This window comes from Hemiscyllium ocellatum (genome assembly GCF_020745735.1).
Source record: "Hemiscyllium ocellatum isolate sHemOce1 chromosome 27 unlocalized genomic scaffold, sHemOce1.pat.X.cur. SUPER_27_unloc_37, whole genome shotgun sequence".
In the NCBI taxonomy this organism is placed as follows: domain Eukaryota; kingdom Metazoa; phylum Chordata; class Chondrichthyes; order Orectolobiformes; family Hemiscylliidae; genus Hemiscyllium; species Hemiscyllium ocellatum.
This window is the reverse complement of record NW_026867506.1, coordinates 281295-308458: the sequence shown is the minus strand read 5'-3', so window position 1 is coordinate 308458 and position 27164 is coordinate 281295. Positions and strand designations below refer to the sequence as shown.

The window sequence follows — 27164 nt, the reverse complement described above, 5'->3', positions numbered from 1 at the left end:
TCAGAGCAAGAACTTTGCTTTGGTAACAAGACCTAGAACATGCTCGCTCTGAGGATGACTGTAGTGGAGTCGATCAATACGCAAGTGAGACTGGAGGGATCCTATAGAGGAATACACTTACAGGACTCTGTGGATATAGAGAGGAATGAGTCTGACTAGATTCATCCACAGAGTCAGCATTGAGCCCAGTATTCTCCTGTCCTGTAACGGGTATGACTGGAAATACATGACATGTTGTGGTTCTGTTCGCCGAGCTGGGAGTGTGTATTGCAGACGTTTCGTCCCCTGTCTAGGTGACATCCTCAGTGCTTGGGAGCCTCCTGTGAAGCGCTTCTGTGATCTTTCCTCCGGCGTTTATAGTGGTTTGTCTCTGCCCGCTTCCGGTTGTCAGTTCCAGCTGTCCGCTGCAATGGCCGGTATATTGGGTCCAGGTCGATGTGCTTATTGATTGAATCTGTGGATGAGTGCCATGCCTCTAGGAATTCCCTGGCTGTTCTCGGTTTGGCTTGTCCTATAATAGTAGTGTTGTCCCAGTCGAATTCATGTTGCTTGTCATCTGCGTGTATGGCTACCAAGGATAGCTGGTCGTGTCGTTTCATGGCTAGTTGGTGTTCATGGATGCAGGTCGTTAGCTGTCTTCCTGTTTGTCCTATGTAGTGTTTTGTGCAGGCCTTGCATGGGATTTTGTACACAATAAGGACTGCACAAAACACTACATAGGACAAACAGGAAGACAGCTAATGATCTGCATCCATAACACTACTATTACAGGACAAGCCAAACAGAGAACAGCCAGGGAATTCCTAGAGGCATGGCACTCACCCACAGATTCAATCAATAAACACATCGACCTGGACCCAATATACCGGCCACTGCAGCGGACAGCTGGAACTGACCATCGGAAGCGGCAGAGACAAACCACTATAAATGCCGGAGGAAACAACACAGAAGTGTTTCACAGGCGACTCCCAAGCACTGAGGATGTCACCTAGACAGGGGACGAAATGTCTGCAACACAAATTCCCAGCTCGGCAAACAGAACCACAACAATGATCAGCCGAGCTACAAATATTCTCCCAAACTTGAATACATAACATGGCTATAACACTATGATATAACTAGAAATAATTGTAAATCAAATTTATACAGCCGTAAATAAATACATATTGCATAGTAACACTATGATATATCCCTGTCCAGTATGACTTTTACTGTTCAGTTAAACAAAACTTGAAAGGGTTCAGAAAATGTTTACAAAGATGTTGCCAGGGTTTGAGCTATAGGGAGTGGCTAAATAAGCTGGGGCTGTTTTCCCTGGAGCATCGGAGGCTGAGGAGTGACCTTATTGAGGTTTATAAAATGATGAGGGGCATGGATAGGGTGAATAGACAAGGTCTTTTCCCTGGGTTGGGAGAGTCCAGAACTAGAGGTGAGAGGGGAAAAGACATAAAAAGGACCTATGGGGCAACTTTGTCAGTCAGAGGGTGGTGCGTGTATGGAATGAGCTGCCAGAGGAAGTGGTGGAGGCTGGGACAATTGCAACATTTAAAAGGCATCTGGATGGGAATATGAATGGGAAGGGTTTGGAGGGACGTGCTGGCACATCGGACTAGATTAATTTTGGCTATGTGCTCGGCATGCACCAGTTGCACATAGGGTCTCTTTGTGTGCTATACATCTGTATGACTCTCAATGCTGTCCAGGCGAGTCAGTGATGTTATAACAACAACACTGGACCAGCAATCCAGAGGCCCCAGGCAAATAATCTGGGCTCATGGGTTCAAATACCAGTAAGAAAAAAACCTTGGGGAATTAAATTTATTTTTTTTAAATCTGAATTGAAAACTAGTCTCAGTCATTGAGAGAATGAAACTTTTCTGAAAACCCATTTGATTCAATAACGCTCTTCAGGGAAGGAAACCCGCTAGCATTAACTTGGTGCTGCCTGCATATGATGGCTCACATGCTTGACTTTTAAAATGCCCCCTAAAGTCTGGCAATCTGCTTGTCTGAAGGGCAGTTAGGGACGAAAACATTGTTGGCCTTGCCAAAAAAAAAAGCCCACATTCCCTGAAGGAGTTTATCTCGAATGTGACTTCACATCTGCGAAGGGGTCACATCAGAACATCCAGACAAATTAGCACCAAAATGTCTGGTGCTGCAAGAGTACAGCAGGTCAGCCAGCATCTGAGGAGCAGGAGGTTTGACGTTTTGGGCATAACCCCTTGATTAGGAATGTGGGGTGGGCCCAAATGGACTGAGAGATAAATGGGAGGGAGGTGGGACTGGGGGAAGGGAGCTGAGAATGCTATGGGGAGATGAAAGTGGGGGAAGGTGGTGACAGGTCAGACAGGAGGGTGGAGCAGATAGATGGGAAGGCAGATGGACAGGTGGGACAGTTGAAAAGAACAGTCCCAAGTTCGAGGGTTGTATCTGGGATTGGGCTGGGGGGGGAAAATGAGGAACTGGTGAAATCAATATTGATCCTGTATGGTTGGAGGGTCCCAATGCAGAGGCATTCTTCCTCCAGGTATCAGGTGGCCTAGGACCCTGCAACCACATGGCATCAACATCGATATCATCAGTTTCCTCACATTCCCTCCCCCCTCCCACCCCAGCTCCAACCCTCCAACTCAGCACCACCCTCTTGAACTGTCCCACCTGTCCATCTTCCTTCCCACCAATCTGCTCCACCCTGTCGCCATCACCCCCCACCCAACCTGCATCTACCTTACCCCCAGCCCCACTCCCACCTTCCTATTTATCTCTCAGCACCCTTTCCACCCCCCTCCGCAATTCCTGATGAAGGACACGAGAGAGACAGAGAGAGCGATCCAGCATATGCACCTTTCCTAAGTTCACCTCCTTTCACTTCACTTCCTACAAACCAACAGTTTAATCCCAAAATGAGAAAAGAAATGGAATAGGAGGGGTGAGAAGAGAGGGTGCTGTACTCACAGAGGTTGGTGCAGTCTGGGGTAACACTCAATCTTCATTCAGAGAGAGAGAGCAGCAGGAGCTCATGCTCCAACTTCCGCATTCAGACAATGAGGGGATGCTCTGATTGGTAGGAGGACCAACCTTCCTTCCGGTCCTCCAAGGCTCCCCATTGGTCATGCCTCCCCGTGTCAAGGTGAAGGGAGGGGCGCGTTGGGGGTGGTGGTGGAGGAGAGAGGTCACGTGGGCGTGGGCGTCACAAAGACCAGCGCCGCCGCGTGACGCACGGCGCGGTGGACCAATGGGAAAGGCTGGAACGCCGCACGGGCGGGCACTCATTCCAATCAACGCGCGGCCTTTGTGACGACGGCGGTCCCTCCATTCACGTGACCGGATGCTCCTGCACATGCGCCGTTACGGGGGGGGCGGTTAAGGGGAGCTGATGTTGTGTTGGTCTGGAGGGTCCCTGTGTCCAGGAAGAGGTGAGTGTGGCTCAGTCAATGAGCATCAGTCAGACCCTGCTGGAGCATGGGGGGAGGTGGGATATTAGGTACAGCAAGAGTTAAAGAGTATGTGGGATGGAGATTTACAGCTTTTTTTGGTAATAAGTCCCTTTCTGGACAATACTGGGGGATGGGTAATATCAGAGACAGCAGAGTGAGAATTGAAGAAAAGTGTGTGTGTGTGAGAGAGAGAGAGAGGGGGTGGAGATTTGCAACACTTTTTAAAGTTAAAAATCACACAACTCTAGGTTATAGGAGAAAATGAGGTCTGCAGATGCTGGAGATCAGAACTGAAAATGTGTTGCTGGAAAAGCGCAGCAGGTCAGGCAGCATCCAAGGAACAGGAGATTTGACGTTTCGGGCATGAGCCCTTCTTCAGGAATGAGGAAAGTGTCCTCATTCTTTCCTCATTCCTGATGAAGGGCTTTTGCCCGAAACGTTGATTTTTTTTGTTCCTGCTCCTCGGATGCTGCCTGACCTGCTGAGCTTTTCCAGCACCACTCTGATCTCCAGCATCTGCTGTCTTTTTCGCCTGGAGGTTTTACTAGCTACCTGATGAAGGTGCAGAGCTCTGAAAGCTCGAACTTCTAAACAAATCTAATGGACTACAACCTGGTGATGTGATTTTTTTTTAACTTTGTACACCCCAGCCCAACACTGGCATCTGCATATTGTAACTTGATTGTTTTAGGGAAGTTCTACAGAAACTAGAATGATCTGTTCTGAATTCCTGTCATGTGCAGGCAGCAATGACTTTTGTAATCCCCTTTTCACAGGATATGAGAAGAGCAGCTTTGCAGGTAGAGCTTCCCAACTGAGTACCATGTGAAGGTCTGACAGAGCCCCTTGATTCGTGGGACAGGAGAGACGTCCCTCTTTCAGTCCAGAAGGGGAAAATTCTTTGAACGTTTTTGTCTGCTTCAGTAGGCTCTTAAAGTATCATCTTTACCTGAACCACAGGGGCACGTGCCTGAGCCAGTTTGCCCACTGTGGGGAAAGGAAGTCTCAGGAGGCATTCCGCGCGCCATGGAGAAACCGTGGAAGTGTGGGGATTGCGGGAAAGGATTCCGCTCCCCCTCCGTGCTGGAGATCCACCGCCGTGTCCACACTGGGGAGCGGCCCTTCACCTGCTCCGTTTGCGGCAAGGGCTTCACCCAGTCGTCCCACCTGCTGACCCACCAGCGGGTCCACACCGGGGAGAGGCCCTTCACCTGCTCCGTCTGCGGCAAGGTCTTCTCTGACTCGTCCCACCTGCTGTCCCACCAGCGTGTCCACACCGGGGAGCGGCCCTTCACCTGTTCCGTCTGTGGCAAGGGCTTCACCAAGTCGTCCAACCTGTTCTCGCACCAATGGGTCCACACCGAGGAGAGGCCGTTCAGCTGCTCCGTCTGCGGCAAGGGCTTCTCTCACTCGTCCCACCTGCTGACCCACCAGCGGCTCCACACCGGGGAGAGGCCATTCACCTGCTCGGTGTGCGGCAAGGGCTTCTCTCACTCGTCCTACCTGCTCAAGCACTGGCAGGTCCACACCGGGGAGCGGCCCTTCACCTGCTCCGACTGCGGCAAGGGCTTCTCTCACTCGTCCCACCTGCTCAAGCACTGGCGGGTCCACACCGGGGAGCGGCCCTTCACCTGCTCCGTCTGCGGCAAGGGCTTCACCCAGTCGTCCCACCTGCTGCGGCACCAGCAGGTCCACACCGGCGAGGGGGCCTTCACCTGCTTCGTCTGCGGCAAGGGCTTCACCCAGTCGTCCACCCTGCTGACCCACCAGCAGGTCCACACCGGGGAGCGGCCCTTCACCTGCTCGTTGTGCGGCAAGGGCTTCACTCGCTCGTCCACCCTGCTGCGGCACCAGCGGGTCCACACCGGGGAGCGGCCCTTCACCTGCTCCCTCTGCGGCAAGGGCTTCACCCAGTCGTCCAACCTGCTGCGGCACCAGCAGGTCCACACCGGCGAGGGGGCCTTCACCTGCCTGGTCTGCGGCAAGGGCTTCCCCCACTCGTCCGGCCTCCAGATCCACCAGCAGGTCCACACGGGGGAACATCCTTCCGATAGACCAGAAGTGCACATAATACAGAGGAACTTCGATTATCCAGAATTAGATGAACCAGCACGGTGGCTCAGTGGTTAGCGCTGCTACCTCACAGTACCAGGGACCCGGGTTTCATTCCTGCCTCAAGCGACAGACTGTGTGGAGTTTGCACATTCTCCCCGCGTCTGCGTGGGTTTCCTCCTAGTGCTCCGGTTCCGTCCCACAGTCCAAAGATGTGCAGGTCAGGGTGAATTGGCCATGCTAAATTGCCCGTCGTGTTAGGTACATTAGTCAGAGGGAAATGGGTCTGGGTGGGTTACTCTTCGGAGGCTCAGTGTGGACTGGTTGGGCCTGTTTCCACACTGTAAGGGATCTAATCGTCAAGTGACTGAAATACACCCTGCATGTGTCCTTTGGATAATCGAGGTTCCTGTGTATTCCAAAAGTGGCCGAATCAATGTCCTGTCCAGACCCCAACCCCTATACTCAGTGCTCTGGCCAATAAAGTGATCTGCAGAATCTGCGGGACTTGCTTAATCCTGGAAGGTAAATCACGTGTTTCTCCTTCTCTTGCAGGTGGATCCAAGATTTCACTCTCTGTCCCATTGAGTCTCCAGTCAGGTCCTTCAGCTCAACTGGTCTCTCTCTCTCTATTTCTGACCCATGTGAGCCTCTACGCACCTCCCCTTCACTCGCTCACACTTGATTTCCCTTACAGCAGCATTCCCTTCAGTTCCTTTCTCCCTGACGTCTGTATCCAGCTTCTCTTTAAATGCCGTCCACCTCGACCTGCTACTGTGGGGGTCATTCCCGCTGCAGACAGAGGTCTCTCCTTTGTAACCTCTTCAAAAGATTAACCGCTGACTTCCCCCTTCAGTCTTTTCCATTTCTGGGTCTCCCCGCTGTTGCGAAACTTGGAATGGTTCAGAAAAGATTGACAAGGATGTTGCCAGGGTTGGAGGATCTGAGCTACAGGGAGAGGCTGAACAGGCTGGGGCTGTTTTCCCTGGAGCGTCGGAGGCTGAGGGATGACCTTATAGAGGTTTACAAAATTATGACCGGCATGGATAGGATAAATAGGCAAAGTCTTTTCCCTGGGGTTGGGGAATCCAGAACTAGAGGGCATAGGTTTAGGGTGAGAGGGGAAGATATAAAAGAGACCTACAGGGCAACGTTTTCATACAGAAGGTGGTGTGTGTACGGAATGAGCTGCCAGAGGATGTGGTGGAGGCTGGTACAATTGCAACATTTAAGAGGCATTTGGATGGGTATATGAATAGGAAGGGTTTGGAGGGATATGGGCCGGGTATTGGCAGGTGGGACTAGTTTGAGTTGGGATATTTGGTCGGTACGGACGGGTTAGACCGAAGGGTCTGTTTCCATGCTGTACATCTCTTGACAAAGCCTTGTCTGAGGGTGAAATGTTGTCATTCCCGTTGATGCGGGTGGTCCCCTGTCTGTTGTCCTTTTTGTTTCCTTTCTCGGAAAGGACGTCGCGGACATGGGCAGCGTTCCCGAGCCCCGCTCCGGAACGGGCTGTTCCGTCCTCTTCCAGCCCCCGGGGGGGTGGGGGAAGGGGCAGCTTGAGTGTATTGGGAGAGTGGGCCGTTCACCGGGAAGGTGCCAATGGGACGGGAGAGCGGTACCGGTAATGGGGCGAGGGGGAGATGCCTCAGACCGCCAGAAACACTGGGGCAGCTGCTCGCGTGCTCCTTTTGGATCTCACAGCACAGGGAGGCCTTTCATCTGATTACCTCCCCGTCTCTGGCTCTGTCTCTCTCTCTCTCTGCGTCTGTCTGTCTCTCTGAGGTGACAGCGGATTCCAGCGTATTGCTGCTTGCTGGGTAAACCTGTTTTTCCTCTGTTTTCCTCCTCTCTCTCCTGCTCAAACCCCTGACCTTCAGGCCGCCCCTGACCTTGTCACTATCAGTGAATAGGGAACAGCTTTTCTTCCTCCACCTTATCTGAACCTATCACAATCTTCCCCACTTTCACCAGTTGTATCTGTGTGTGACCCTCTCTTTCTGTGTCTCTTTCTCTCCTAAGCCCCCTCCCTCACCACATCCCATTTACCCACCCCCTCCTGTCATGCTCCCACTTTCAAACGGTCTCGTTGTGTTTTCACTGCCTCTTCCCCATCGTTTCTGTCAAGCACCTCATCTCACGCTTAGAACCCCTGCAGTGTAGGAGTAGGCCCTTCAGCCCATCCAATTCACACCAACCCTCCCTCACCCAGACCTCTGCCCGTAACCCTGCAATTCCCATTGGCTAACCCACCTAGCCTACACATCCCTGGGCACTATGGGTAATTTAGCATGGTCAATGCCCCCTAACCTGCACATCCCCAAACACTATGTAATTTAGCACGGCCAGTCCACCCAAACCTGCACGTTCCCTGGATACTATAGGACAATTTAGCCTGGCCAATCCTACACTAAGGGTGGATTGGCCATGCTAAATTACCCATAGTACCCAGGGATGTGTAGGTTAGGGTAGATTGGCCATGCTAAATTACCCAATCCTACATATCCCTGGGTACTGTTAGGATAAAATAGGTCAAGGGAGGGTGGAGCTATAGCTGCTGTTTGGGGAATCGAAACTGTAGCTGTAGCTGCTGATTGGGAAATTGAAACTGTTGCTTACGTGGCCAGCTCAGCTGCCAATGCCCAAATGAGCTCAATAACAGGAAACGCCTAGCAATCGCGAAATGTCCTAATAAGGCAATGCTTAGTAGCTCCGCGAAGCTCTGCTTAGCAAAGAGTATAGCAGGAGCAGATTTGGGAGGGGAAGGCAGAACGCGCCTTCTCCAGTGAATGCATGGTGATTCACTGTATCAGCTACGATTCTGCAATAAAGTCTGCTTGTGCCAAACAATTGAGCGTCTGTTGTCTCTCCTCCTAAAACGAACATGCAAGGACAAATTCCGTCCTAACAGTACTATGGGTAATTTAGCATGGCCAATCCACCCTCACGTACACATCCCTAGGTACTATGGGTAATTTAGCATAGCCAATCCACCCTCACCTATGCATCTTTGGATTGTGGGAGGAAGCCGGAGCACCGCAGCAGGCGCAGGCTGGAAATGTGTAAACTCCACACGGACAGTTGCCCCTGAGGCTGGAATTGAACCCGGGTCCATTGGCGCTGTGACCACTGAGCAACCCCTTATAATCCGCCTGCGTTAAGTTCCTTTTGTCACCTGGAGGAATGTGACAGGGGGGAGCGGGGTTTAAGTCTTCTCTGAGCTGAGAGAGGACACAGGAGATGCTCCTCATCATGCTTTCATGTGTCACGTTGCATAATTCTTAGATTTTACATGTAAATGTCTAGTTGGGGTTAGAATTCTTGTAAATATAGACAAACGGAAACACTTGTTGAGACATTTCACCAAACCCCAAGTAGGCAATTGACATGCCCGCCCCTGAAAAGAGAACCTTTCGTGGGGTCAGAGTTGACATTGAGAATAGCGAAATGAACACTGTCCCCGTCGTGTTTGTATTTTTGCTGACAGAAGGACAGTTTGCAGTCAGCAGGACCTGTGGGACTAGAGGCTGCGGGCCAGGTCTGCGCTCGGGAGCGTAAATCCCAACGGGAACCAGAGGCGTTGCTAACGTTTAAGCCAGCTGAGCTTAGCAAGAAAAGGCTGCGACCCTGTGCTTGAACTGATCAGCCGAAACTTTGGGCGTAGCCAAGGAGATCTGAAGGCGAAGCTCACGGGAGGGTCTCCTTTCTCAAAAAAACCAGAAAACATGAGGGATACCAGGAAGAATTCCGCTGAATTCCAGAGAGCTGTGGCATGCCGTTGATTTGGTACAATGAGCTTTTAATGTGAACTCTCATGAGGGAGTGCAAACGAACTCAAGTTGAAATGTAGCTCCGTAAAGTGTTGTGTAACAGTCATAGCGTTGACCGTTGTTGAACGTTTTGATGCGGTCCAGTTTTTCTTTTGTTTTTTAAAGATGAGATGATGTTTTGTGGTTTTTGGATGGGTTGGGTACAGAGTGGGAGGTAGGGTGGGCTGGGATCTTCCATGTTGATGGGATTTGACAGTGAATTTTGCTTCGTCAATTATTCAGACTGTGTGCCTGGAGAGAGGGAGGGTCTGACCCTTGGGAAGGGTGCTGGCGGGGTGTGGGCGGGAGGTGAACCTTTGCAATGTCCAATCAGAAGGCTAAGTGTTAAGATAACAAGAGCCGATATTTAGCAGTCGATAAGTGCAACATGTAAGCAGTTTGTTCATATGCAGCTCAAAGGCTGTCCCCAAAGTTAAACTTAGTATGGCGCCTACCCACTCAATCCAGTTACCCACCCCATTTCAGGGTGGATATGTGAACTATCACTAATTTTCTTCTAACGAATAAAACATTTAAACCTAGCTGTTCAGGAAAGCAAACAAGTTTAAAACTACAGCCGTGCTGCAGTTAAACTCAATAGACTTACTCAGAGCAAAATACATGTTCCCTGAACGCAGTTGAAAGTTAACATCGTTGTATCAGATGTCGGAATATCTGTTTAAATGGAGCGGTGAGCTTTCCCAATGTAGACAGGGCTCCTCGAAACGTGGCAGTGTCCCCCCTGCAGCTGCAGAGCGAGACAGGAGAGTTTGTTTTTGTGAATGAGCAGTTGTAGCGCGAGGTGGCTGTTGCTTGGTGACGGTGAGGCTCCCCCGGCCCCGCCCATCCCCCCGTGCAGACGTCACGCGGGGCGAAGGCGGTTGGGAGGAGAAGTCGCTCGAGCGGGGAAGCGGCGGCCGTTAGGAAAATGGCGCCGTGCGGCCCGGGGCAGACCCCCGTCACTGGTCACCGCCGCCTTCCTGGCGCAGCTGCTGTGTCACGGCCACACCGGCCGGCTGTACAGCAGGCAGGAGCCGGTGACCATTCTGGAGGCGGATGGGGTTAAGGGCCTGTTTGGGAACTGGTCGGCCGCCTGGGTGGTGGAGTTCTACTGGTCGTGGGGCGGCCCCTGTGTCAACTATGGGCCACCTGGAAGGTACTGGGCCCGGGAGGTGAAAGGTGAGGCAGGTTGTGGGGGGACGGAGGGGAAGGAATGTGGGGCCTGTCCTGTCATAGTCACATTTTACACTCACTTTCCATCTGCTTTTACTGGCGCTTGTGCTGTTTACCCTCACTGTGTTTTAATCCTTGTGCTGTTTACCCCTCACTGTTACTTGTGCAATTGCTGAGGGTAGTGTGTAAATACTAGTGAAGGATACTATGCACCAGCATGTATATGTTCCTCAGTTATTGAAGGGGCAGGACCTGTTGAGAACGGGTAGTAAAGCAGGTTGTGCACTAAGCCTTGTTAACATGGATATGTTCATTGGAAAAGTTGACTTTTTATTATTTAGAGTCGTAGAGATTTTCAGCACGGAAACAGATCCCCTCAGTCCAACCTGTCCACGCCAACCAGATATCCTACATTAATCTAGTCCCCATTGCCAGCATTATATCCCTCTACACCATTCCTATTCATATACCCATCCAGATACTTTTTAAAGGCTGTAATTATACCGGCCTCCTCCACTTCCTCTGGCAGCTCATTCCATACACACACCACCCTCTGCATGGAAACATTGCCCTTCAGGTATCTTTTATATCTTTGTGGCCTCACCCTAAACCTATGTCCTCTAGTTGTGAAGGTCACCCCAACACAGAGGAAAAGACTTAAAAACATTGAGCAGCCAAACAAATGCAAAAGCAATCAAATATCAAGCCACATGGGGGAAAAATATCGCTCTGCCCTTTTTGATCTCCAGTAGACATTTGGAAACTGAAAATCTGTCAATAACACCAGCATTGCTACAGAGCATATTGTGTACACTCCTCGGTGTCAACAAGCAGGGCACATGTTTGCCAATGTCATCAAAACATTGTGCGTGTTCCTCATTGTCGGCAGAAAAGGGGCAAAACCTACTTTTGATGGACAAATAAGGCTCACCGGAGGACCGGAAGGAGATTTGTCCTCCTGCCATTCGGAGCTCCCCTATTGGTGAACGCGGAAGTTGGGCCATGAGGTTCTGAAGTTCCTGCCCCTCCCCTCTCTCAATGAAGATTGAGCTTCACTCAGACTGCAGCTTCCTTCCTCTGTCCAACATCTGTGAGTACAGCATTCTCTTTTCTCACCCCCTTTTCCATTTACATTTCATTCTGGGGTTCAATTGTTGACTTGGAGCAACTGAAAGGAATGGGAGTGAATCCAGTGAGGGGACAGACTCTGGAAAAATTAGTCCAAGCCTTTGTCTCAATTGACAAAATAGACAGGCAGGAGACTGGACGAATGCAGCAAGCCAGGCAGTATCAGTAGGTGGAAGAGTTGAGGTATCTGGTGGAACCCTTGTTCAGGATTGGGGGTGGGAATAGGGAGAGCTGTGGAACAAGGGTGTGCTGGGGGCAGGGTGATGAAGTGAGGATAGGTGGAGACAGGTAGAAGGTACAATAGATGCAGGAGTCAGCTCTTCTGCCCTTTGAGCCAGCACCACCATTCATTATGATCGTGGCTGATCATCCTCAATCAGTATCCTGTTCCTGCCTTATCCCCATAACCTGGTTGGTGAATGGGAGGAAGGAATCTAGTTGGCAGGGAAGAGTGGAAAGGGCTGGGAAGTGAGTTGGGGGATGGGATGGGAGATTATTTGAAATTGGAGAACTCAGTGTCGAGTCCTCCGGACTGTGGACTGCTCAGACAAGATGAGGTTTTGTTCCTCCAATTTGTCAGAAGGGGAGTGGGAAGGGGCATTAAAATGGGTGGAGACTGGGAAGTCCGCTCAGCCTCTGTGGACCTGGCTGTGATGCTCGGCAAACCATTCCCCAAGTTTACGCTCGGTCTTCCTGACGTAGAGAAGACCATAACTGGCAAAGCACAGTGGGTCGAGCAGTAGGACAGTCGTAGTTTGAGGCACAAGCTCTTCATCAGGAATGATGCGTGGATGTTCAGAGGGGCATCAGCGTCCTTCTGTGCCAGTTGTCAGACAGGTGCAGCAGGCAATGAGCAAGGCAAGTGGCATATTAGCAAGAGGAATTAAGTTCAGAAGTGGGAATGTCTTCCAGCAGTTAGGAGGTCATAGAATATATTCAAGGCTGAGTTCACGTGGATGCTTGTGGGGGAAGGCAAAAAAATGGTTGTAAGACCAGTATCCAGTTTTAAGACAGTTCCAGAGTCAGACAGCACAGAAACAGACCCTTCAGTACAACTAGTCAATGCTGACTATGTTCTCAAACTAAACCAGTCCCACCTGGCAGTGTTTTGGCCCATATCCCTCCAAACCTTTCCTATTCATGACGTTACTGTACCTGCATCCACCACATCCTCTAGACATTTAGTCCTCACGTGAACTACTGTGTAAAAAAAAAATTGTGCCCTTCAAGTCTTTTTAAAATCCTTCTCCTGTCACCGTCAAAGTTTGCTCCCTAATCTTGAAACCCCAACCCTAGGGGAAGGACACCCTTTGTTCACCTCATCTCTCCCCTCATGATTTTATAAACGTTGATAAGGTCACATCTCCACTTCCAATGCTCCAGTGAAAAAGTCCCAGCCCATCCACCTAGATGAAGGTAGAATCCTGTCCCTTAGGATTCCCTCCAACAATGTGCCCACCACTGATGTCAGGCACACTGATCTATAGTTCCCTGGCTTGTCCTTACCACCCTTCTTAAACAGTGGCACCACGTTAGCCAACCTCCAGTCTTCTGGCACCTCACCTGACATGCACAGTATGCTCTATGGAGATGCTGTTTTTGATGGATTTAAAGTGTCCAAATGCCACAATTTCTCCCCCACTCACTTGACATAACCGTGCAGGCTCCTCGCTATTTGATGTTCATGTTACTTAGAACCCTCATGATCATATCAATCTCAATGAGGTCACCCCTCAACCTCCTGTGCTCCAGTGAAGACAGTTTCAGCTTCTCCTTATAACTCAAACCCTCCAGTCCTGGCAACATCCTGGTAAATCTTTACTGGACTCTCTGTAATAGTATTCTTCCTATTACAGGGCCACCAGAAGCCTTCTCAGTACTCTACAAGTGACTTCACCAACATCCTGTACACCTTCAACATGATGTCCCCACTCCTTTGTTCAATGGTGTGAACAATTAAGGTAAGTGTGCTGAATGTTTAACATCAATCTACATTTGTCAATATATCATATCAGTTGCATGACACTGTGACCTTTTGCTCTTAACTCTGCGTCTTCTGATCCTGCTCCACAGCTACCCGATGAAGGAGCAGCGCACTGAAAGCTAGTGCTTCCAAATAAATCTGTTGGACTATAACCCACTGTTGTGATTTTTCAACCTTGTCCCACCTAGTCCAACAGCAGCACCTCCACCTCCTTTCTAATGAACACAGCCCATACCTCCCGGTGCTGCCAGTAAACTGCCGATGAAACGATGCAGTGCCTGCACTCCTGAAAAGTTTATAATTTCTAACGAAACCAGCTACTCATTCACTGCTCCATCTGATACACGACTTTGGAAACTTAGTGCAGGAGGCTGCAAGAAATGAGCAGCTTTAAAACAAAAACCGCTTGGAGCTTTCAATGAGAGCCTGAGCCCAGCAGTACGTTCTGGTTACCTTTATTGTGGCCCAACATTGTTACAGCGGCAGATGCCCCCAGCAAAAGGGCAGAGAAAGAATAGCTGTGTTTTAGACAGCTCAACAACAGGGGGAGGTGCAAGGGGCAGGGCAAGGCCAACAGCAGGCCCCCGCACTACTCCTGCGTTGCCTTGCACAGTTTACAAAAATCCCTTCCCCTTCAGAGACTCCCCACAGTGTAGAAGCAGGCCACTTGACCCAAAGACTACACACCGATCCTCCAAAGGGTAACCCACCATGCAATTCCCCTACCCCATTGCTCAACATTTACCCCTGACTAATGCACCTAACCTGCACATCCCTGGGCACTATGGGTATTTCAGTACTGTCAATCCACCTGAACCTGGACAACTCGTATATGCCAACCAGATATCCCAACCCCATCTAGTCCCACCTGCCAGCACGGGGCCCATATTTCCCCCAGTTGCCTTTTAAATGTTGCAATTGTATCAGCCTCCACCACTTCCTCTGGCAGCTCATTCCATACACGTACCACCCTCTAAATGAGAAGGTTGCCCCTTAGGTCTCTTTCATATCTTTCCCCTCTCACCCTAAACCTATGCCCTGTAGTTCTGGACTCTCCCATCCCATAGAAAAGACTTTGTCTATCTATCCTATCCATGCCCCTCATGATTTTATAAACCTCTATAAGGTCACCCCTCAGCCTCTGACGCTCCAGGGAAAATAGCCCCAGCCTGTTCTGTCTCTCCCTATAGCTCAAATCCTCCAGTCTTGGCGACATCCTTGTAAATCTTTTTAGATTAGATTAGATTACTTAGTGTGGAAACAGGCCCTTCGGCCCAACAAGTCCACACCGACCTGCCGACGCGTATATCACCCAGACCCATACTCCGGGGGTTTGCAAGGACTGCCACAAACGCTACGTAGGACAAACAGGAAGAAAGTTAGCCACCAGGATACACGCACACCAGCTAGCCATAAAAAGACACGATCTTCTATCCCTTGTAGCCCAACATACGGATGAAAGAAAACACCACTTCGACTGGGACAACATCTATCCTGGGACAGGCTAAGCAAAGACATGCCAGAGAATTCCTAGAGGCCTGGCACTCCAATCACAACACCATAAACAAACACATAGATCGAGCTACCATCTATCAACCCCTCAGAAAATGAACAGGAAATGACATCACCACAAACCCCAGGAACCCCATCCAGGCCAAACATATAAATCGAAAGCAGGAGACAACAGCTTCGCTTCACTTGGAGGTCGCCACTGATGATGTTCCCGAACCAGGTAATGAAACGTCTGGATATCAAACCTACAGCTCAGCGAGCAAACCTACACCCTAATCCTCAACCTGAGCTACAAACCTTGCAAAGTTGAATGTATTTGCAAACACCATGCTGCAAATACAAACCCACCCCCATGGATGATCTATCTCGTGTGTGCACGAGATAGAGAAACAGTCTATTTCCATGCTGTTTATTGTTATTTGATAACCGTTGCTTTATTTCTGTTGGTGTAAATGTTGTTGTAATTCATAGCTGGATCCTCATAGGTGTAAGGGTGACAGAATTCCTCAAGTAGGGCATTGGAAGATTCCTGGGAGACCCCTATTTCTGGTTTACTTCCTCATGAACAAACATTAAGCACGTGTATCTATTTATTTACGATTTTGTTTTATTTTTCTTGTTTGATTCCCTGCTATGACTACACCTTGTATTAGGATAGTTGACAGGCTGGGAGATTGTGGCTTGGGTCTTGATTGAATATTTTATCGTTCCAGAAGTTATAAAAGGCGGGGTCAAAGCTTTAGCAGAAATCTAGCAGAGCTGAGAACAGACCAACATCTTAGTCTGTGGGAACAGGGAGATCAACAGAGGATAGAGAAATCAGGTCCTGAAACCAGACCACCCTGTGATCAGTGCTTTGATTAGAGGCATCCTTCTACATCAGTCAATGCCAGTTGTCAGACAGGTGCAGCAAGGCAAGTGGTATATTAGCAGGCTGAACTGAGATTAGAAATGGGGATGTCTTCCTGCAGTTAGGGAGTCATTGAATTTATTCAAGGCTGAGTTCATCTGATTTTTGAACAACAAAGTGTGGATTTTTATGTTGTGTGGATGAGGTGTGTTTTTTTGTGGTTTATGTTTTGGATACAGGAAGAGTAGACATTTTTAAAGTGGAAGGCAAGAAAATGGTTTTAAGACCACGACAGAACAGTTATGGTCAGACAGCACAGAAACAGACCCTTCAGTCCAACTATTCCATGCTGACTATGTTCTCAAACTAAACTAGTGCCACTTGCCAGTATTTGGCCCATATACATCCACACCTTCCCTATTCATGTACTTATCCACATGAATTTTAAACGTTGCATCTGAACATGCATCCACCACTTCCTCTTTACATTCACTCAATACATGAAACACTCTGTTATAAACAAACTTTTCCCAATTCTGTCCATTCCATGGATTCACTCTCTTTCCTTTCAGTTGCTGCAAGTCATAAATTGAAGCCCAGAATGAAATAAATGGAAAAGGAGTTGTGAAGAGAGTACCCTACTCACAGATGGTTGACACAGTAAGGAGGGTGGAGTCTGGAGCAAACCCGAAATGTCGATTTTCCTGCTCCTCGGATGCTGCCTGACCTGCAGTACTTTGCCAGCACCACTCTAATCTTGACCCTGATCTCCAGCATCTGCAGTTCTAACTTTCTCCTGTAAGAAATCAGCAGTTTTAAACCAAAAACCTGTTGCAGTTTAAAGCTCTCATTGAGAGTATGAGCTCAGTGTGAAGTTCAGGTAATCTTTATTGTGACCCAACTTTGTTACAGCTTCAGAATCTCCCAGCAGAAAGGTGTAGAAAAAGTAGCAATTTTTTAAAAAATGCTCAAGGTCAAAGTGCAACTCCTCACTTTCTTCATTATTGGTCACCACTGAGTTGTCCCTTTGTAATTGGATCCTTGATATCGCCTTAACCTGGAGGAAGTATTGCCTCACTCAGCAATTTCAACCTGTATCCAAGTAAGTTGGATGAGCAGCATAGAGTCAACCAGACTATTGTGGGTCTGGAGTCACGTGTAGGCCAGAGCGGGTAAAGGATGCAGCTGGGACGACTGCTCTAATAACTGCTCAAGTCTTCCCTAAAAAAGAACTGAGTGAATCAGAAGGGGTTTTTTTTTTCCACCCCCACCCCACCGACAATAGTTTCACCGTTAGATTCTGAACTCCAGATTTCTGACCAAATTCCAATTCCGCCATCTGTTGTGGGAATCGAACTCGGGAGCCACTGGAACTGGGTTGATAGTCCAGTTGGTAAAGGCACTCGGCCGTCTTTCTTTCAATCCTCCTGCAATGCCACGTGATCCCGCTGGTAGGTCAGCAAGGAGGCGGCCTGGGTAAAGGCCTTCCCGCACTCGGGGCAGCTTAAGGGCCTCTCCCCCATGTGGATCCACTGGTGGGTCTGGAGGTTGGAGGAATCGCTGAAGTCCTTCCTGCAGTCAGGGCAGGGGAACGGCCTCTCCCCAGTGTGACTGCGCCAATGAGTCTCCAGGGCAGACGGGAAACAAGCCTTTCCCACAGTCATCACACTTCCATGGTTTCTCCACGGGGCGGGATTCCTCGGGTTTCTCCATGGCCGAAGCTTCAGCCGCACAAACGCATGTGGAGCTTCTCTCCACCGTGAATTCCTCTTTCCAAACCGTAGAGCTGTTGCACGCTCCTCACTCAGTGCACTGCAATGGTAGGGTCTCTCATCCAGTCCCACTGATGCTGAAAACGTACCCAAACAGGAACCAAACAGCTTTGCTCCTCACAGAATCATAGTTGCAAACTGTTGCGGTCCCGATGGATTGGATTGAATGACTGTCAGACATGGAGGTCAAAGTAAGGACTGCAGACGCTGGAGAGTCAGAGTCAGAAAATGCGGCGCTGGAAAAGCACAGCAGGTCAGGCAGCATCCGAGGAGCAGGAGAGTCAACGTTTTGGGCATTAGGCCTTCGTCTGTTGATTTTGAAACTTCCATCTTCAGATCCTGAAATGTAAAAAGAGATTACAAAAGTCATCACTGTCAGTGCAGGGTAGAAACTCTGAACAAGCAATTCTACTTTCTGCGGAAAGTTCTTTTCTTTTGTTATTTCACAAAATTGAAAGCACCATCCCACTCTCGGGGGGCGGGTGGGGGGGGGGGGGCGGCCAAAGCTTCAACACAAATCCAGCAGAGCTGAGAACAGACCGACATCCATACGCCTTTTAAATGTTGTAATTGTACCAGTCTCCACCACTTCCTCTGGCAGTTCGTGCCATACATGCACCACCCTCTATGTGAAAAGATTGCCCCTCAGACCCCTGTTAAATCATTCTGCTCTCACCTCAAACATATGCCTTCTAGTTTTCTTGGACTCCCCTACCCTGGGGAAAAGACCTTAGGTTTCCCCCCCCCCCTATCCATGCCCATTACAAAGGTCTATAAGTTTACCCCTCAGCCTCTGATGCTCCATGGAAAATGGGAGACCAGAACTGAACGCAGTATTCCAAAATTGGCTTAACCAACATCCTGGACAGCCACAACATGACCTCCCAACTCATCTACTCGATGCTCTGACCAATAAAGGCCATCCTACCAAATGCCTCATTCATTATCCTGTCTACCTGAGACTCCACTTTCAAGGAACTATGGAACCTGCACTCCAAGGTCTCTTTGTTCTGCAACACTCCCCTTATCTCTGTCAGTCCTGCCTGAATTGCTTGACCAAAATGCAACAACTCGAATTTCTCAAAATTTAATTCCATCTACCACACTTTGGCCCATCCGATCAATTCTAAGTTATAGCAAACCCTCTTTTCTCTCTCATTCCCAAGCTGAAAATCTCCAATCCACACACTCTCCCTACATTCTCATTTTGCTGACCCCAATCCCTGCTGTACCTCATCCTGAATGGTCTGGTTCATGCTGATTAAAAGACCCACACTCGGGGGGGGGGTCTAATTGAAACATACATAATCCTGAACAGCCCAGACAGAGTGGATGTCGCGAAGATGTTTCCATTGGTAGGACAGACTCAGACCAGAGGGCAGCGCTTCGAGTAAAGGGAAGTCCTTTTAGAAAGGAGAAACTTCTTCAGCCAGAGAGCGGTGAATCTGTGGAATCTATTTCCATAGAAGGCTGTGGAGGCCAGGTCACTGGGGATATTTAAAACTGAGACAGATAGGTTCTTGAGTATCAAGGGTTAAAGGAGAATGGGGTTGAGAAACCTAGCAGCCACGATTGAATGGGGTGATTAGACCTGATGGACTGAATGGCCTAATTTCTGCTCCTCTGACTTAGGGCCTCTTGCTGTCCTGGACACAGAGTGAGAGAGTTGGGAGCAAGACTAGGCCATTCGGTCTTTCAAGTCAGCACCAGCATTGAACAATTCATAACTGGATATGAATATACCTACAGCTGGGTGGATAGGCTGGGACTTTTTTCACTGGAACACATGAGGTTGAGATGTGACCTTAAAAGGAGGCTCATAAAATCATGGAGGGTAGATGAGGTGAACCGCAGGTGTCCTTTCCCTAGGATGGGGGTTTCAAGATTAGGGAGCAAATGAGGAAGGTGAGTGAAGAAAGATTTTCAAAAGACTGGAGTAGCGCCTTTTTTTTGAGAGTAGTTTGTGTGTGGAATCAATGTCCAGACACGGTGGTGGATGTAGGTACAGTAACAAGGTTTAAAAGACATTTGGATAAGTACGTGAATAGGAAAGGTTCAGAGGGATATGGGCCAAATACACACAGATGGGACTAGTTTAGTTTGTGAACACAGCACGGTTTAGTTGGACTGAAGGGTCTGTTTCTGTGTTGTCTGACTCTGGAACTGTTCTAAACTGGGCTTAAAACCATTTTCTTGCCTTCCGCAATAAACATTCACTTCTTTCTTGTTCAAAAATCAGATTAACTCAACCTTGAATTTATTCAAATGACCCCCTAACTGCAGGATGACATTCCCATCTCTGAACTCCATTCCTCTTGCTAACACACCACTTGCCATGCTCATTGCCTGCTGCACCTGTCTGACAACTGGCACAGAAGGACGCTGATGCCCCTCTGAACATCCATGTATCATTCCTGATGAAGGGCTTGTGCCCGAAACTTCGACTGTCCTACTGCTTGGATGCACCTTGAATGAATCTACCGTCCCTACCTCTGCTGGCAATGCGTTACAGGCACCTATCACCCTCGGAGTAACGTACTTTCTGTGTGCATCTCCAACATGATGTCCCAACTCCTGAACTCAGCATGTGAACCATGAAGGCAAGTGTGCTGAACACCTTCTTCACCCCCCTCTACCAGTGATGTAACTTTCAAGAACAATGAACCTGAACACCTCCATGTCTCTGTTCTACAACATGACCCAGGGCCCTACCATTACCTGTACAACTCTTGCCCTCCTTTATTTTAGCAAATGCAACCCCTCACTTATATCCATTCCTCTCTCATACACACACGCTCTCTCTCAGACATACACACACACCACCCCCTCAAAACTCTCACCCTCTCGCAGACTCATACTCCATCACAATCACACTTTATCAAGCAGGCACACATGCAAAAACACACTCACAGCGCACAAACACACACACACTTCCCTGAAGGGAGTTTCCCTGAAACGTCAATTTTCCTGCTCCTCGGATGCTGCCTGACTTGCTGCTGCACCACACACTCGATCCTAAGCTTATTATCCTCTACTTCTGGACTGCCCCATCCAAAGGAAAATACCATGTTTATTTACCCTATCCATGCCCCTCATGATGATATAAAAGTGTATAAGGTCACTCCTCAGACTCTGGCAAGCTATGGAAAAAAGTCCCAACCTGAACTTCTGTCTCTCCTCACCCAGGTAACCAAGACACATACCTGAGGTCCCAAAGTCTGCTCCCTCGCTGGATTCACTCCAGTTGCTACAAGTGAGCCTGCTCCGTCATTCATTAAGATCATGGCTGATCTATCCATCGTTTCATCTTCTCCTCCCTGCACTGTCACAAGGAACCCCTTAACTCCCCAACCAGGCCAAATCCCACCCAACTGTATCTTGAATATACTTAATGAAGCTGCCTCTATTGCTTCCTTAGCCAGTGTATTCCCTAGATTTTGATGAAGGGTTTTGCCCGAAACATCGATTTTCCTACTCTCCTGATGCTGCCTGACCTGCCTAGCTTTTCCAGCACCACTCTAATCTAGACTATTCCATAGATTCACGACCCTCTGGGAAAAGCAGTTCCTCCTCATCTCTTTCTGAAAGCTACTCCCTCTAACCTTGAGGCCTAGTCTCACCCACCAGAAATTACTGGACAGGCTAGGGCTTCATCCCCACAGTGCAATGACATTGGGAAGATGTTTCCATTGGTAGGAGAGACTAGGACCAGAGGACACAGCTTTAAGAATAAAGGGAAGACCTTTAGGAACAGAGATAAGCGATGTCTCCTTTTCTGCCGACAGCGAGGAGCATGGACAATGTACTGGTGACACCAGCGAGCAGGTGCGCTGTTGTTCACACCGAGGAGCAGACACAATGTGCTCTGTGGCGATGCTGGTGTTATTGACAGATGTTAAATGTTCAAATGCCAAGAGGAGAAATAAAGGGTAGAGCCACAGTTCTTTTTCCCCATGTGGCTTAACATTTTATCGCTTTTGTCTGGCTGCTCAACATTTTTTTTAATGTCTTTTCCCCAGAATAGGGGTGAGGTTCACAACTACAGGGCATAGGTTTAGGGTGAGAGCAGAAAGATATTAAAGGTACCTAAGGGGCAACTTTTCCATGCAGAGGATGGTGCACGTATGGAATGAGCTGCGAGAGGAAGTAGTGGAGGCCGTATAATTACAGCATTTAAAAGGCATCAGGATGGGTATATGAACCAAGTGCTGACAAATGGGACTAGATTAATTTAGGATATCTGGTTGGCATGGACAGGTTGGACCAAATGGGTGTGTTCATGTGCTGTACATCTTTATGATTCTAAATAATAAAAAGTATATTTTTCCAAATACCAAACTATCTCCATGTTAACAAGGCTTAGTGCACCACATACTTTACTAACCATTCTCAACAGGTCCTGCCCCTTCAATAACTGAGGAACATATACATGCTGGTGCATAGTATCCTTCACTAGTATTTACACACTACCCTCAGCAATTGCACAAGTAACAGTGAGGGGTAAACAGCACAAGGATTAAAAAACAGTGAGGGGTAAACAGCACAAGCGCCAGTAAAAGCAGATGGAAAGTGAGTGTAAAATGTGACTATGACAGGACAGGCCCCACATTCCTTCCCCTCCGTCCCCCCCACAACCTGCCTCACCTTTCACCTCCCGGGCCCAGTACCTTCCAGGTGGCCCCATAGTTGACACAGGGGCCGCCCCACGACCAGTAGAACTCCACCACCCAGGCGCCCGACCAGTTCCCAAACAGGCCCTTAACCCCATCCGCCTCCAGAATGGTCACCGGCTCCTGCCTGCTGTACAGCCGGCCGGTGTGGCCGTGACACAGCAGCTGCGCCAGGAAGGCGGCGGTGACCAGTGACGGGGGTCTGCCCCGGGCCGCACGGCGCCATTTTCCTAACGGCCGCCGCTTCCCCGCTCGAGCGACTTCTCCTCCCAACCGCCTTCACCCCCGCGTGACGTCTGCACGGGGGGATGGGCGGGGCCGGGGGAGCCTCACCGTCACCAAGCAACAGCCACCTCGCGCTACAACTGCTCATTCACAAAAACAAACTCTCCTGTCTCGCTCTGCAGCTGCAGGGGGGACACTGCCACGTTTCGAGGAGCCCTGTCTACATTGGGAAAGCTCACGGCTCCATTTAAACAGATATTCCGACATCTAACGGAACGGCCTCATATCTAAAAGAGGCAATCTGCATTTTAAAGGGACATGGACCTTTTCACGGGCTATTTCTGCAAATAAAGAGATTTAATGGACAAGAGCTCGTGGGTCTACAGTTAAAATGCTTTAAACAACTGTTTTTTATTTCACTGCCTCCCCAGGATATAGAATTTCTCCCATCTGAAATTGTTTGCCCTGAAAAGAATCCAGCAGGAATATGATATTGGAACTATCAATAAAATGTCTAATTTGGGTCACCCAGCGTTATTAATGTAAGAATATTATCTCTTCAAGGTTCGATTTGCCCATCAAAATTCCTTGAATTTAAGGTGTTCCATTGTTGTTTCAGTTATGATCCATTAAAAAGCAATATCCAGTCTCATCTGAGTGCAGGATCACAAAATGGTAAAAACAATGACTGCAGATGCTGGAAACCAGATTCTGGATTAGTGGTGCTGGAAGAGCACAGCAGTTCAGGTAGCATCCAAAGTGTAGAGAAAGCAACGTTTCGGGCAAAAGTCCTTCATCAGGATCACAAAATAACAACTGTTACCAGCCCACAACTCATGAGTTTCCCATGGACAAAGTTAAAAATCACACAACACCAGATTGGAATCCAACAGGTTTATTTGGAAGCACTAGCTTTCGGAGCGCCGCTCCTTCATCAGGTGGTTGTGGAGAATTAGATCGTGATCCCGGAATTTGTAGCAAAAACAGTCCAGTGTCATGAAAATGTGATACATTAAACAATTTTAGATTAAATCTTCCATCTTTTAGAATGGGTTTCTGCTCTGTGATATGTTAATCCCTGAACTTGTTTTTAATTACCTTCTCAAGAATGTCATTTAAATGCAGAGTTTTTCTAATAACAGTGTGAATTCTGTCTGGGTCCCAATGTTGAGTCAGACTGACATTTTTCTTAGAAAAGCTCTGCATTTAAATTATACTCTTGAGAAGGTAATTTATAGATTAGGGTGCAAATTAGGGTGGATTGGCTGTGCTAAATTACCTATAGTGCCCAGGGATGTGCAAATTAGGGTGGATTATCCATGGGAAATATAGAGTAAGTGGGTAGGTATGGGTGGGATGTTCTTCAGAGGGCCAGTGTGGAATGGATGGGCTGAATGGCCTACTTCCACATTTTCGGGATTCTATGACTCCCTAACCACACCCCTAACCAAAGGAGCATTTTATCTGTACCTATCCTGTCAAGCCCCTTTCAGAATTCTACTGATTTCAATGAGGTCACTTTTGGTTCATAGAGGTATACAACACAGAAACAACTCGTCCATGCCGAGCAGGATTCCGAAACTAAACTAGTCCCACTCACCTGCATTTGGCCCATATCCCTCTAAACCTTTCCATTCATGTACCCACCCAAATGTCTTTAAAGGTTGTAACTGTACCTGCATCTACCAGTTCCTCAGCAAGTTCAGTCCACGTGCAAACCATTCTCTGTCAAACCATTACCTGTCAGGTTCCTTTTAAATCTCTCTCCTCTCACCTTAAGGAAATATGTCACCTAGCCTCGAGCTCATTTTTAATAACCCCTAGTTTTATGCTAAGGAAGAACCCTTTGCTATTCACCTTACCGCCACTCCTCATGATTTTATAAATCTCAATGAGGTCACCCCTCAGCCTCCTTCACTCCAGTGAAAAAAGTCCCAGCCTCTCTAAAAAAGTACATGATCCCTCACCACCCTCCCCTCCCCATGTCTCTCTGTTTTACAACATAACCCAGGGCCCTACCATTAACTGTACATGTCCTGCCCTTCCTGGTTTTCACAAAATGCAAGCCCTTGCTTTTATCCATACCTCTCTCATACACACGTGCTCTCTCTCAGACACACAGACATACTCCCCCCAACACATTCACAGGCTTATACTCCATCACACTCACAATTTACCTGCACGCACACAATCTTACATGCACACACTCACATTCTCTCATGAATGCACACACATATCTCTTTGGGGTGAATTTGTATTGGCAGGATTATTCTTGCAGATACATTCAATTTTGCTCAAAGAGCACGTAAACTGCAGGCAGTCAATCCATGTAATATTTTATACATTCCTACTTTGGAAATAGAACCGGTCTGATTCAAGATTGGGATACTGATAGACTCGAACCTCACACCTTTAAAGCATTGTCTGGACTGAGATGTCACCTATTTTTTATAAAACCTTAAGTCATCTCGAGAATGTGGTTTAAAAGATTTATATTAATGAACCAAAACCTGCAACCCATTCTAAAAGATGAAAGAGGTAACAGCAATCTCGGCTTGTTCAATATCTCCTATCAGTTGCATGACACTGTGATCTTTTGCTATGAAATCTGTGTCTCATTACCCTGGTCCACAGCTACCCGATGAAGGAGCTGCACTCCAAAAGTGGGTGCTTCCAAATAAATCTGTGGGCTATAACTGGTGATGTGAGATTTTTAACTCTATCCACCCCACTCCAATACCGGCTCCTCCATATTGTATCTTGTGAACACAGCCCACACCTCCCGGTGCTGCCATTACACTTTACAATGTCAATGAAATGATTCAGTCTGCACTCCTGAAAAATTCCCAATTTTTCAAGATACTAGCTACTCATTCACTGCTCCATTTGATACGCGACATTGGAAACTTAGTGCAGCAGGCTGAAAGAAATGAGCAGCTTTAATACTAAAAACTCTTGGAGTTCAAAGCTTTCAATGAGAATCTGAGCCCGGTAGTAAGTTCAGGTAACCTTTATTGTGACCCAACTTTGTTACAGCTTCAGAACCACCCCCCCTCCCCCAGCAAAAAAGCGTAGAAAAAGCACACACACTCTCCACCCATCCCACCTCACCTTCTTTACTGTTTGTCACCACCAAGCTGTCCTTTTGTAACTGGATCCTTGGTACAGCGTAACTCGAAGGAAGTATTGCCTCACTCAGCAAAAAAAAATGTCAATTCAGGGTGCAATGCAGCTTCTTGATGAACAACCTGTTAACATCTCCAGGAAGGTGGGAGCAAAATGGAACATCAAGACATTAACACCAACACACTTCAGTCAAACATTTCTGCTCCCAGTAAGGGCAAAACATCCTGAAACTCCAGTCTTCACCATCAGATTTCTGCTTTCACAGAAGACGATGAAAGTCATACAGCAGTCGGTCCAATTTGTCTGTGCCAAACAGGTATCCTAAATTAACCTACTCCAATTTGCCTGCATGTGGTCCATATCCCTCTAAATCCTTTCTATTCATGTGCCCAACCAGAAGAATTTTAAAATTCCCCTCTCACCTCAACCATACGCCCCTCTAGTTTTGGACTTCCCTACCCTGGGGTAATGACCTTGGGTATTCACCCTATCCATGCTCCTTATGAATGTCGACATGGTCATCCTTCAGCCTTCGATGTTCCAGGGAAAATATCCCCAGTGTATTCAGCCTCTCCCTGTAGTTTAAACCCTCCAACTCTGGCTACAGGTTGTCAATCTTTTCTGACCCCTTTCAAAGTTACACAATATCTTTCCAATAGCAGGGAGACCAGAAACAAATGCAGTCTCCCAAACATGGCCTGTACAGCTGCAGCATGACCTCCCAACTCCTATACTCAATGGTCTGACCAATAAAGGAAAGCATACCAAATGCCTTCTTCACTATCCTGTCTACCAGTGACTCAATCTACAACGAACTATGAACTTGCACTCCAAGGTCTCTTTGTTCTGCAACACTCCTCTGAAGTGTGTCAGTCTTTCCTGCATTGCTTGACCAAAATGCAAACCACGCATTTTCATCTGCCACTCCTTGGCCCTTCAGCCCATCCAATCAATTCTAATTTATAGTGAACTCTATTTCTCCTCTCTTGTTCCCTAGAATTTGAAAATCTCCATCCCACACACTCTCCCTCTATTCTCAGTTTGCTCAACCTAATCCTTCCTGTACCACAACCTGAAGGGTCTGGTTCATGCTGGTTAACAGGCCCACACTTTGGGGGGGAGAGGGGTGTTCTAATTGAAACAAACAATACTGAATCCTGAACAGCCTGAACAGAGTGGACGTTGGGAAGATGTTTCCATTGGTTGGAGAGACTAGAACCAGTGGGCACAGCCTTAGAGTAAAGGAAAGAATTTTCAGAATAGCGGTGAGTGGTGAATCTATGGAATTCACTGCCACAGAAGGCTGTGGAGGCCTGGTCATTGAGGATATTTAAGACTGAGATGGAGACTTTGAATATCAAGGGGATAGAGGGTTACGGGGACAAAGTGAGAGAATGGGGTTGAGAAACCTATCAGCCAT

The 27164-nt window shown here is 48.2% G+C and overlaps 1 protein-coding gene and 1 long non-coding RNA gene across 5 annotated transcripts; one reads left to right on the top strand and one right to left on the bottom strand.

Annotated features, from left to right (window-relative positions):
• Positions 1 to 3355: 3355 nt before the first annotated feature.
• Positions 3356 to 25270, top strand: LOC132808222 (gastrula zinc finger protein XlCGF8.2DB-like). 4 transcript variants are annotated; one of them, XR_009642048.1, is made up of 3 exons: positions 3365 to 3419; positions 13462 to 13566; positions 13679 to 15395. XR_009642048.1 is itself a non-coding variant. In XM_060822050.1 (2 exons), the coding sequence occupies exon 2, from the start codon at positions 4467 to 4469 to the stop codon at positions 5568 to 5570; it is 1104 nt and encodes a 367-aa protein (XP_060678033.1). In that variant the 5' UTR covers positions 3356 to 3419; positions 4217 to 4466; the 3' UTR covers positions 5571 to 8461. The 4 variants fall into 4 exon arrangements, 1 of the variants encoding a protein (XP_060678033.1); XR_009642049.1 differs by lacking the exons at positions 3365 to 3419; positions 13679 to 15395 and adding exons at positions 11282 to 11567; positions 25253 to 25270; XR_009642047.1 differs by lacking the exon at positions 3365 to 3419 and adding an exon at positions 11282 to 11567.
• On the bottom strand, positions 17224 to 22629 carry LOC132808224 (uncharacterized). Its single transcript, XR_009642051.1, has 2 exons — positions 22368 to 22629; positions 17224 to 18062 (listed from the first exon to the last, which is right to left on the bottom strand). It is a non-coding gene; the product is annotated as an uncharacterized LOC132808224 (long non-coding RNA).
• Positions 25271 to 27164: the final 1894 nt, after the last annotated feature.

Excerpts from the sequence above, each read along its gene's own strand:
- LOC132808222 (XM_060822050.1), top strand. The coding sequence starts at position 4,467 with ATGGAGAAACCGTGGAAGTGTGGGGATTGCGGGAAAGGATTCCGCTCC.